Source organism: Bombina bombina, chromosome 2 (assembly GCF_027579735.1).
Source record: "Bombina bombina isolate aBomBom1 chromosome 2, aBomBom1.pri, whole genome shotgun sequence".
Lineage (NCBI taxonomy): Eukaryota > Metazoa > Chordata > Amphibia > Anura > Bombinatoridae > Bombina > Bombina bombina.
In genome coordinates, this window is record NC_069500.1 from 505,816,124 (window position 1) to 505,828,798 (window position 12,675).

Here is a 12,675-nt window from a genome sequence, read left to right on the forward strand (position 1 = left end):
AGGATGCCCCACAGATGCTCAATAGGGTTTAGGTCTGGAGACATGCTTGGCCAGTCCATCACCTTTACCCTCAGCTTCTTTAGCAAGGCAGTGGTCGTCTTGGAGGTGTGTTTGGGGTCGTTATATTGGAATACTGCCCTGCTGCTCAGTCTCCAAAGGGAGGGGATCATGCTCTGCTTCAGTATGTCACAGTACATGTTGGCATTCATGGTTCATTCAATTAACTGTAGCTCCCTAGTGCCGGCAGCACTCATGCAGGCCCACACCATGACACTCCCACCACCATGCTTGACACTAGGCAAGACACACTTGTCTTTGTACTGCTCATCTGGTTGCCGCCACACACGCTTGACACCATCTGAACCAAATAAGTTTATCTTGGTCTCATTGGACCACATGACATGGTTCAAGTAATCCATGTCCTTAGTCTGCTTGTCTACAGCAAACTGTTTGCAGGCTTTCTTGTGCATCATCTTTAGAAGAGGCTTCCTTCCGGGACGACAGCCATGCAGACCAATTTGATGCAGTGTGTGGCGTATGGTCTGAGCACTGTCAGGCTGACCCACCACCCATTCAACCTCTGCAGCAATGCTGGCAGCACTCATATGTCTATTTCCCAAAGACAACATCTGGATATGATGCCGAGCACGTGCACTTAACTTTTTTGGTTGACCATGGCGAGGCCTGTTCCAAGTGGAACCTGTCCTGTGAAACCGCTGTATGGTCTTGCCCACCATGCTGCAGCTCAGTTTCAAGGTCTTGGCAATCTGCTTTTAGCCTAGGCCATCTTTATGTAGAGCAACAATTCTTTTTTTTCAGATCCTCAGCGAGTTCTTTGCCATGAGTTGCCATGTTGAACTTCCAGTGACCAGTATGAGAGAGAGTGTGAGAGCGATAACACCAAATTTAACACACCTGCTCCCCATTCACACCTGAGACCTTGTAACACTAATGAGTCACATGACACCGGGGAGGGAAAATGGCTAATTGGGCCCAATTTGGACATTTCCACTTAGGGGTGTACTCACTTTTGTTGCTAACGGTTTAGACATTAATGGCTTTGTGTCGAGTTATTTTGAGGGGACAGCAAATTTACACTGCTGTTCAGGCTGTACACTCATTACATTGTAGCAAAGTGTCATTTCTTCAGTGTTGTCACATGAAAAGATACAATAAAATATTTACAAAAATGTGAGTGGTGTACTCACTTTTGTGGGATACTGTATGTGTATTTATGAATAATTAGAACATATTCTGCTATGTAAAGATCATTGGGATGTGAAATAACATAATTTATGCTTACCTGATAAATTTATTTCTCTTGTAGTGTATTCAGTCCACGGATCATCCATTACTTATGGGATATATTCCCTTCCCAACAGGAAGTTGCAAGAGGATCACCCAAAGCAGAGCTGCTATATAGCTCCTCCCCTCCACGTCATATCCAGTCATTCGACCGAAACAAGACAAGAAAGGAGAAACCATAGGGAGCAGTGGTGACTGGAGTTCTAATTAAAATTTAGATCTGCCTTAAAAAAGACAGGGCGGGCCGTGGACTGAATACACTACAAGAGAAATAAATTTATCAGGTAAGCATAAATTATGTTTTCTCTTGTTAAGTGTATTCAGTCCACGGATCATCCATTACTTATGGGATACCAATACCAAAGCTAAAGTACACGGATGATGGGAGGGACAAGGCAGGAACTTAAACGGAAGGAACCACTCACTGCCTGTAGAACCTTTCTCCCAAAAACAGCCTCCGAAGAAGCAAAAGTGTCAAATTTGTAAAATTTTGAAAAAGTGTGAAGTGAAGACCAAGTTGCAGCCTTGCAAATCTGTTCAACAGAGGCCTCATTCTTAAAGGCCCAGGTGGAATGAGCCGTAATTCTTTCAGGGGGCTGCTGTCCAGCAGTCTCATAGGCTAAACGTATTATGCTACGAAGCCAAAAGGAGAGAGAGGTTGCCGAAGCTTTTTGACCTCTCCTCTGTCCAGAGTACACGACAAACAGGGAAGATGTTTGACGAAAATCTTTAGTTGCCTGTAAATAGAACTTCAGGGCACGGACTACGTCCAGATTATGCAAAAGTCGTTCCTTCTTTGAAGAAGGATTAGGACATAATGATGGAACAACAATCTCCTGATTGATATTCCTGTTAGAAACTACCTTAGGTAAAAACCCAGGTTTAGTACGCAGAACTACCTTGTCTGAATGGAAAATCAGGTAAGGAGAATCACAATGTAAGGCAGATAACTCAGAGACTCTTCGAGCCGAGGAAATAGCCATCAAAAACAGAACTTTCCAAGATAAAAGCTTAATATCAATGGAATGAAGGGGTTTAAACGGAACCCCTTGAAGAACTTTAAGAACCAAGTTTAAGCTCCACGGAGGAGCAACAGTCTTAAACACAGGCTTAATCCTAGCCAAAGCCTGACAAAAAGCCTGGACGTCTGGAACTTCTGCCAGACGTTTGTGTAAAAGAATAGACAGAGCAGAAATCTGTCCCTTCAACGAACTAGCAGATAAGCCCTTTTCTAAACCTTCTTGTAGAAAAGACAATATCCTAGGAATCCTAACCTTACTCCATGAGTAACTCTTGGATTCACACCAATATAAATATTTCCGCCATATTTTATGGTAAATTTTTCTGGTAACAGGTTTCCGAGCCTGTATTAAGGTATCAATAACCGACTCCGAGAAGCCACGCTTTGATAGGATCAAGCGTTCAATCTCCATGCAGTCAGCCTCAGAGAAATTAGATTTGGATGATGGAAAGGACCCTGAATGAGAAGGTCCTGTCCCAGAGGCAGAGACCATGGTGGACAGGACGACATGTCCACTAGGTCTGCATACCAGGTCCTGCGTGGCCACGCAGGTGCTATCAGAATCACCGATGCTCTCTCGTCTGATCTTGGCAATCAGTCGAGGTAGCAGCGGAAATGGTGGAAACACATAAGCCATGTTGAAAACCCAAGGGGCTGCTAGAGCATCTATCAGCGCCGCTCCCGGGTCCCTGGACCTGGATCCGTAACAAGGAAGCTTGGCGTTCTGGCGAGACGCCATGAGATCCAGTTCTGGTTTGCCTTAACGATGAATCAGTTGAGCGAAGACCTCCGGATGAAGTTCCCACTCCCCCGGATGAAAAGTCTGGCGACTTAGAAAGTCCGCCTCCCAGTTCTCCACGCCTGGGATGTAGATCGCTGACAGGTGGCAAGAGTGAGACTCTGCCCAGCGAATTATCTTTGAGACTTCTAACATCGCTAGGGAACTCCTGGTTCCCCCTTGATGGTTGATGTAAGCCACAGTCATGATGTTTTCCGACTGAAATCTGATGAACCTCAGTGTTGCTAACTGAGGCCAAGCTAGAAGAGCATTGAATATTGCTCTCAACTCCAGAATATTTATTGGGAGGAGTTTCTCCTCCAGAGTCCATAATCCCTGAACCTTCAGGGAGTTCCAGACTGCGCCCCAACCTAGAAGGCTGGCATCTGTTGTTACAATCGTCCAATCTGGCCTGCGAAAGGTCATCCCCTTGGATAGATGAACCCGAGAAAGCCACCAGAGAAGAGAATCTCTGGTCTCTTGATCCAGATTTAGTAGAGGGGACAAATCTGAGTAATCCCCATTCCACTGACTTAGCATGCATAATTGTAGTGGTCTGAGATGCAGGCGCGCAAATGGTACTATGTCCATTGCCGCTACCATTAAGCCGATTACTTCCATGCACTGAGCTACTGACGGGCGTGGAATGGAATGAAGGACACGGCAAGCATTCAGAAGCTTTGATAACCTGGACTCCGTCAGGTAAATCTTCATCTCTATAGAATCTATAAGAGTCCCCAGGAAGGGAACTCTTGTGAGTGGCAATAGAGAACTCTTTTCCACGTTCACCTTCCACCCATGCGACCTCAGAAATGCCAGAACTATCTCTGTATGAGACTTGGCAGTTTGAAAACTTGACGCTTGTATCAGAATGTCGTCTAGGTACGGAGCCACCGCTATGCCTCATGGTCTTAGCACCGCCAGAAGTGAGCCCAGAACCTTTGTAAAAATTATCGGGGCCGTAGCTAACCCGAAGGGAAGAGCTACAATCTGGTAATGCCTGTCTAGAAAGGGAAATCTTAGGTACCGATAATGATCTTTGTGAATCGGTATGTGAAGGTAGGCATCCTTTAAATCCACTGTGGTCATATATTGACCCTCTTGGATCATGGGTAGGATGGTTCGAATAGTTTCCATTTTGAATGATGGAACTCTTAGGAATTTGTTTAAGATTTTTAGGTCCAAGATTGGTCTGAAGGTTCCCTCTTTCTTGGGAACCACAAACAGATTTGAGTAAAAACCCTGCCCTTGTTCTGTCCGCGGAACTGGGTGGATCACCCCCATTACTAAGAGGTCTTGTACACAACATAGAAATGCCTCCTCCTTTATTTGGTTTGCTGATAACCTTGAAAGATGAAATCTCCCTTGTGGAGGAGAAGCTTTGAAGTCCAGAAGATATCCCTGAGATATGATCTCTAACGCCCAGGGATCCTGGACATCTCTTGCCCAAGCCTGGGCGAAGAGAGAAAGTCTGCCCCCCACTAGATCCGTTTCCGGATAGGGGGCCCTCTCTTCATGCTGTCTTAGGGGCAGAAGTAGGTTTTCTGGCCTGCTTGCCCTTGTTCCAGGACTGGTTAGCTTTCCAGCCCTGTCTGTAACGAGCAACAATTCCTTCCTGTTTTGGAGCGGAGGAAGTTGATGCTGCTCCTGCCTTGAAGTTACGAAAGGCACGAAAATTAGACTGTTTGGCCTTTGATTTGGCCTTGTCCTGAGGAAGAGTATGACCCTTACCTCCAGTAATGTCAGCAATAATTTCTTTCAAGCCGGGCCCGAATAAGGTCTGCCCTTTGAAAGGAATATTAAGCAATTTAGATTTAGAAGTCACGTCAGCTGACCAGGATTTAAGCCATAGCGCTCTGCGCGCCTGGATGGCGAATTCGGAGTTCTTAGCCGTTAGTTTGGTTAAATGTACAACGGCATCAGAAACAAATGCGTTAGCTAGCTTAAGTGCTTTAAGCTTGTCCATAATCTCATCCAATGGAGCTGTGCGAATGGCCTCTTCCAGAGACTCAAACCAGAATGCCGCAGCAGCAGTGACAGGCGCAATGCATGCAAGGGGCTGTAAGATAAAACCTTGTTGAACAAACATTTTCTTAAGGTAACCTAATTTTTTATCCATTGGATCCGAAAAAGCACAACTATCCTTCACCGGGATAGTGGTACGTTTAGCTAAAGTAGAAACTGCTCCCTCCACCTTAGGGACTGTCTGCCATAAGTCTCGTGTGGTGGCGTCTATTGGAAACATTTTCCTAAATATCGGAGGAGGGGAAAAGGGCACACCGGCACCGCATAGTATCTATCCAGCCTACATAATTTCTCTGGAATTGCAACCGTGTTACAATCAATCAGAGCCGCTAATACCTCCCCTAACAATACACGGAGGTTCTCAAGCTTAAATTTAAAATTAGAAATCTCTGAATCCGATCTCCCTGGATCAGATCCGTCACCCACAGAATGAAGCTCTCCGTCCTCATGTTCTGCAAATTGTGACGCAGTATCGGACATGGCTCTCACATCATCAGTGCGCTCTGTCCTTAACCCAGAGCTATCGCGCTTGCCTCTTAATTCTGGCAATTTAGATAATACTTCTGTCATAACAGCAGCCATGTCTTGCAAAGTGATTTGTAAGGGCCTCTCTGATGTACTTGGCGCCACAATATCACGCGCCTCCTGAGCGGGAGGCGAAGGTACTGACACGTGAGGAGAGTTAGTCGGCATAACTTCCCCCTCGTTGTCTGGTGATAATTTCTTTATAGATAAAGATTGACTTTTATTTAAAGTGACATCAATACATTTAGTACACATATTTCTATGGGGCTCCACATTGGCCTTCAAACATAGTGAACAAACAGATTCATCTGTGTCAGACATGTTTAAACAGACTAGCAATGAGACTAGCAAGCTTGGAAAATCCTTTCAAATAAGTTTACAAGCAATATAAAAAAACGCTACTGCATCTTTAAGAAGCACAAAAAAAAAAAAAAAAAAACTGTCACAGTTGAAATAACAATGAACCAAATCAGTTATAGCAACCAAATTTTCACAGTAAATGTATTAAGTTAGCAAAGTATTGCACCCACTAGCAAATGGATGATTAACCCCTTAATACCCAAAACGGATAATCAATTTAACAATTAACGTTTTTTATCACAGTCAAACACACTGACACAGGTCTGCTGTGACTGATTACCTCCCTCAAAATGAATTTTGAAGACCCCTGAGCTCTCTAGAGACGTCCTGGATCAAGGAGGAAGAAGCAGGAAGACTGACTGAATTTTTACTGCGCAAAAAAGCGCTAAAATAGGCCCCTCCCACTCATATTACAACAGTGGGAAACCTCAGTTAACTGTTTCTATGCAGAAATATACATCAGCCGTGTGGAAAAAATCATGCCCCAAAAGATTTATCACCAAAGTACCTCACAAAAACGAATAACATGCCAGTAAACATTTTAAACATACATTTTAAAAGTTATGTAGTGTTATCAATAAGCCTGCTACCAGTCGCTTCTACTGCAGTTAAGGCTCATATATTACTTCAGTATTAACAGCATTTTCTTAGTCAAATTCCATTCCTAGAAAATTACTTTACTGCACATACATTCATCAGCCTGATACCAGTCACTACTACTGCATTTAAGGCTGTACTTACATTACATCGGTATCAGCAGTATTTTCTTAGTCAATTCCATTCCTTAGAAAAATATTTTACTGCACATACCTCATCTGCAGGAAACCCCACATGCTATTCCCTTTCTGAAGTTACCCCACTCCTCAGAATGTGCGAGAACAGCCAGTGGATCTTAGTTACTTCTGCTAAGCTCATAGAAAACGCAGGCAGATTCTTCTTCTAAATTCTGTCTGAGAGAAAAAACAGCACACTCCGGTGCCATTTAAAATAACAAACTTTTGATTGAAGAAATAATTAAGTATAAAAACTCCACACTCCTCTCACACCTTCCTACTATGTTGAGTGTTGCAAGAGAATGACTGGATATGACGTGGAGGGGAGGAGCTATATAGCAGCTCTGCTTTGGGTGATCCTCTTGCAACTTCCTGTTGGGAAGGGAATATATCCCATAAGTAATGGATGATCCGTGGACTGAATACACTTAACAAGAGAAATTAATATTTTCATGTTGGATTAGCGCACTTGAGAATATACTATCGGGTTTGCGTGTAGAGTGTTAGGGTTTTTCCAAACTTTTTTTTGCTCCACTGGCTTCTATGGGGGAATGGGTTAATGCAGTTGTAATATTCTGCTTTTTGCGCGCATCGGGTTAGCGCATAAGAGAAAACGTTTTACTGCTTACTTCTACCAGAGTTAGTGTGCGAGAGCGTTAAATACTGCTCCACTTGTAATCTGGCCCATAATATTTAAACTTTGCAAGATGAAGACTGCAGTGCTGTTTTCTATTACAGACACAGAAGGCAGCAAACCAAGCCTCAATTACTCATCAAATAAAACAAACCTTCCAAGCTGCATTAAATGGACAGTTTAGTCAGAATTAAACGTTCATGATTCAGATAGGGCAAAAAAATTGCTTTTTTCTCTTAGTATTCTTTGTTAAAAGTTAAACCTAGGTAGGCTCAAATGCTAATTTCTAAGCCCTTGAAGGCCGCCTCTTATCTCATTACATTTTGACAGTTTTTCACAGCTAGACAGCGCTAGTTCATGTGTGCCATATAGATAACGTGCTCACAACCTGACTGTCTAAAAATGCAAGTCGGTCAAAAGAACTAAAATAAGGGGGCAGCCTGCAGAGGCTTAGATACAAGCTAGAAACAAAAGCTGCCAAAGAAATTACACTTCTAGTCAGGGGTTAAAGAGATAGAGTAATTGAAAATTAACATTTTAAAACAGAAGTACTTGCTTTTATGCAACAGAGATCAGGAGGCCATTGTGCATAGAGAAATATATGATTTGTGTGTCTGCTCTCCCTAAAAGCTCAACCTATTAAAATTGATTGTGGTTTAAATTAAGTTATTTCATATAGAAATTGAAACTTAAAGGATACAGTTTCCCATATATTTTACATTCTACAGTTGGTATAACAAGTCACAGAAAATCATTAAAGGACCATTAAATACAGTTGAATTGCACAATTAAGTGCATAATAAGACGAGAATGCAATAACACTTACTCTGAATTTCAAACCATTTGCTGGCAGCCTCTATCATGCAACAGCAATCAGTCAATCGCAGACTAATATACGTATACACTTTGAACTCTTGCACATGCTCCAAAAGTGTGCATATAAAAAAAGATTGTGCAAAATTTGATAATGGTAAGAAAATTGAAAAATCTCCTAAACCTGCATGCTTTATCTGAATCATGATAGTTTAATATTGACTTTAGTTTCCCTTTAAGGGAAGACCAAATTTACAGTACACTGTCCCTTTAACCATGGCACAACGCATTTGTAAAACACACAATATGAAGCTCTACTAAGTTTTTAATTGGATGAATAGTACAGAAATAATAAACGTGTTTAGAAAAGTTATCTGCACTTTCTTGGCAGCATTGTTTATCAGCTAGCACCCTATTATCATCAAGTGCTCTTAGTTTGCATTTGAAATTTAAAAATGGACATTGGAATAAGAATACATAATCATTTAGAGATAAAATATTATTAATCATTTTGATCACCTCTGGTCAGGCCACGAGACTCGGACTGAGTGCACAACTCTGTATACACCTTGCTGCAGTCGGCAGGAGGCGAGCCCAAGAGAATTCGTAGGATGGAAGAGAATCCATCAGACGAGAGGAGAAAGCAACCGTCAGCATCACACGCAGAGAAAAGCTGATATTGGGAGAAGGCAGAGATTTAAAAAAAAAAATATATACTTTTTTTTTCTTTTTTTATTCCACACATGGGGTTTCTAAAAATACTACGGAGTGTTTAATCCATACAGATATAGTTTATAAAAATACTCACATCAAATGCAAGTTTTGCTAACTCCTCTGCAGAGCGTGTAGCATCCTGGGCAGCTAGTACCAGTGAAACTTCTCTGAAATCTATCCTCCCTGAAGCATCCTAAAGAAAGTATATTAGTCATAGTAAAACAATATACCCTTCATCACTGGTAGCAAATGGCACATACTAGCCACAAAACCAGTGCTCATACTGGAAACATTGATGGTTTGCATATAAGAAACACAAATGGCCAGCCAAAATAAAAATGTAGGATTAATTACTTCTTGATATAGCTCTATGCATATCCCACAGATTATTGGAATCAATTATAGTATGTGTTCCTATTATTTTACTGAAAATCAGATAGCTAGCTATACAAACAAGATAGAAAAGCCAATACAAAATAGACATCTAGCAGAATAAATCAAGCTAACAAATTCAAACTAGCTGCAAAGTTAAACATTATGCAAGCATCTGTTTGACTCAAGAATGACAATATTTAGGTTACTGTAAGGAATAGCATTACTTGCTGCCATATAGAATTTTTTATATCCATCTGCCCCATACACATTCATAATAGCCAAGCCTTCCTATATATGCAAGGGACCACATCTCCAACCTACCACCACCAGAGACAGTTTATCAAACTTGTCTCTAGATAGATGCTAAAGCTGAAACAACCCAACTCTCCTATCAATATATGGCTCAGCATAAGTAGTGCTATTTGAGTCTTACCTTTGGAAAATAACTGAACACTTTAGAAAGGACATCACTTTGTGTCACACCCAGTTTCTCTGCAAGCTCATCCAATCCCACACGAGAACAGACCCCTTCCAGGCAGAGGTCAATTAATCCCTGCACACTTTCAAATGAAAACCTGCAGAAAAAGTTAAATAAAAAGTATTCCAGCCACATGAGAACTGTTTGGTTAAATTCACATAAACTCATCTTAAGAGTTGCCAAGTTCTGTGTTACTGCAAACACAGTAATAAAAAAGGACATGCAGGCAATGGATTTCCATGCGTCACTTACCCAGCTTTTTGTAGTATTTTTCCAATCTCCCAAATTTTGGGGTCTAGGGCCACTTTTAAATGTCCAACCGGAGTAACAGGGGTATCTCCCATCAATTCATACTCAGTTGCCGGCTTTCCTAGAGCACTAAGAAAATAAAGCCTAGTGAATGGCACAGCACACAGACAGGTTGCATACACTGATCTACTACTGACCTATCACACCTCTGTCCAATCTATATATATTACTCTACACTTCACTCAAGCCTTGTACCCCCTCTGACTTACTCTGCCATTATCTTCTGGACTTTGTTGGCATAGAGCACAGGATTAACTTTTTCTTCTGGGGTTGGGTGATAAACAGGTAGGAACTGAAACAACAGAAAGAAATATTATATATAAATAAAAGATTAACTAAACCTTCATATCTTTAAACAGGGACAGTAAACACCTTGAAATCTTTATATAAGACACTTATATTGCAAAGTCATTTCATTATGCATAACTATTTTTATTATTGATGTAAATTTAGCTCTGAAAATTGAGCAATTTATAATTCTCAAAACTTGAAATGCACCCTGCAGACTTCTCAAGGCTAACTGTGCTACATATCTGTCCCTAAGTGGCTTTATCAGATAACAGCAAAACACTGTCTTTTATACAAACTTTATGACAGTGACAAGCCTTGCTGTCTGTGGACTAAAACCCAGATTGGCTCCTCCGAATAAGGCAAATGGTGCGTGGAGTTCAGCTTCTGAAAAATGACTGCAGTAAAAAGGATGTTAATTTGCTTAAAAACAATGGTTTATAAGATATTCTATAGCAACACAAGAGAAATGTCTTGTAATTACAAGGTGTTTACTGTCCTACTAAGGATAAAAGGAGACTTTGTTTAATATACACAGACTGGAGTCAAGAAAGAGCCATTCTTACCTCAATCTCCAGATTAATGTAAAACTGAGACATTGTGAGCCAGAGCACTTTAAGTCTGAAATAAAAAAGGTAAATATAAAACACTGGGGGGGAAGAAAAAAAAAAAAAACAGCGAAATGCATACAAAAAATTAAAAAAAGAAAGATGCTACTTCTCTTTCTGTTTCCACAGCAACAATATAAAATAGTATAAAATACACAGGGAGGTCAACACAAAAATTTCAGTTAAAACATTATTTGTAAAGCAAGTTGCATCATTGTCATAGGGTACATCTTGAACATCACTTACATATTTTGTTTGAAAAAAATAATTTATGCTTACCTCAAATTTATTTCTCTTCTGGTGTATCCAGTCCACGGATCATCCATTACTTGTGGGATATTCTCCTTCCCAACAGGAAGTTGCAAGAGGATCACCCACAGCAGAGCTGCTATATAGCTCCTCCCCTAACTGCCATATCCAGTCATTCGACCGAAACTAGCCGAGAAAGGAGAAACCATAGGGTGCAGTGGTGACTGTAGTTTAAAATTTAGACCTGCCTTAAAAGGACAGGGCGGGCCGTGGACTGGATACACCACAAGAGAAATAAATTTATACATTTAAGGCAGGTACTTAAACGGAAGGGACCACTGCCTGTAGAACCTCTCCCCCAAAAATAGCCTCCGAAGAAGCAAAAGTATCAAATTTGTAAAATTTTGAAAAGGTATGAAGCGAAGACCAAGTCGCCGCTTTGCAAATCTGTTCAACAGAAGCCTCATTTTTAAAGGCCCAGGTGGAAGCCACAGCTCTAGTAGAATGAGCTGTAATCCTTTCAGGGGGCTGCTGTCCAGCAGTCTCATAGGCTAAGCGTATTACGCTCCGAAGCCAAAAAGAAAGAGAGGTTGCCGAAGCCTTTTGACCTCTCCTCTGTCCAGAGTAAACAACAAACAGGGAAGATGTTTGACAAAAATCTTTAGTCGCTTGTAAGTAAAACTTTAAAGCACGGACTACGTCCAAATTATGTAAAAGACGTTCCTTCTTTGAAGAAGGATTAGGACACAATGATGGAACAACAATCTCTTGATTGATATTCTTGTTGGAAACTACCTTAGGTAAAAACCCAGGTTTTGTACGCAGAACTACTTTATCTGTATGGAAAATCAGATAAGGAGAATCACATTGTAAAGCTGATAACTCAGAGGCTCTACGAGCAGAGGAAATAGCCATCAAAAACAGAACTTTCCAAGATAAAAGTTTGATATCAATGGAATGAAGGGGTTCAAACGGAACTCCTTGAAGAACCTTAAGAACCAAGTTTAAGCTCCATGGAGGAGCAACCGGTTTAAACACAGGCTTAATTCTAACCAAAGCCTGACAAAATGCCTGGACGTCTGGAACCTCTGCCAGACGCTTGTGCAAAAGGATAGACAGAGCAGAAATCTGCCCCTTTAAAGAACTAGCTGATAATCCTTTATCCAAACCCTCTTGGAGAAAGGACAATATCCTAGGAATCCTAACCTTACTCCATGAGTAATTATTGGATTCACACTAATGAAGATATTTGCGCCATATCTTATGGTAGATTTTCCTGGTTACAGGCTTCCGTGCCTGTATTAAGGTATCAATGACTGACTCTGAGAAGCCACGCCTTGATAAAATCAAGCGTTCAATCTCCAGGCAGTCAGTTTCAGAGAAATTAGATTTGGATGATTGAAAGGACCTTGTAGTAGAA

At 41.2% G+C, this 12,675-nt stretch overlaps 1 protein-coding gene across 1 annotated transcript in view; it reads right to left on the reverse strand.

Moving 5' to 3' along the window:
• Positions 1-12,675, reverse strand: part of LPCAT4 (lysophosphatidylcholine acyltransferase 4) — a 57,841-nt gene that overhangs the window by 1,813 nt on the left and 43,353 nt on the right. The window contains exons 8-13 of the mRNA XM_053702251.1: positions 10,965-11,019; positions 10,320-10,402; positions 10,054-10,179; positions 9,757-9,898; positions 9,043-9,141; positions 8,754-8,907 (exon numbers count right to left, since the gene is read on the reverse strand). Of these exons, the coding sequence (XP_053558226.1) occupies positions 8,754-8,907; positions 9,043-9,141; positions 9,757-9,898; positions 10,054-10,179; positions 10,320-10,402; positions 10,965-11,019 (659 nt within the window). The remainder of the gene's footprint in view (positions 1-8,753; positions 8,908-9,042; positions 9,142-9,756; positions 9,899-10,053; positions 10,180-10,319; positions 10,403-10,964; positions 11,020-12,675) is intronic.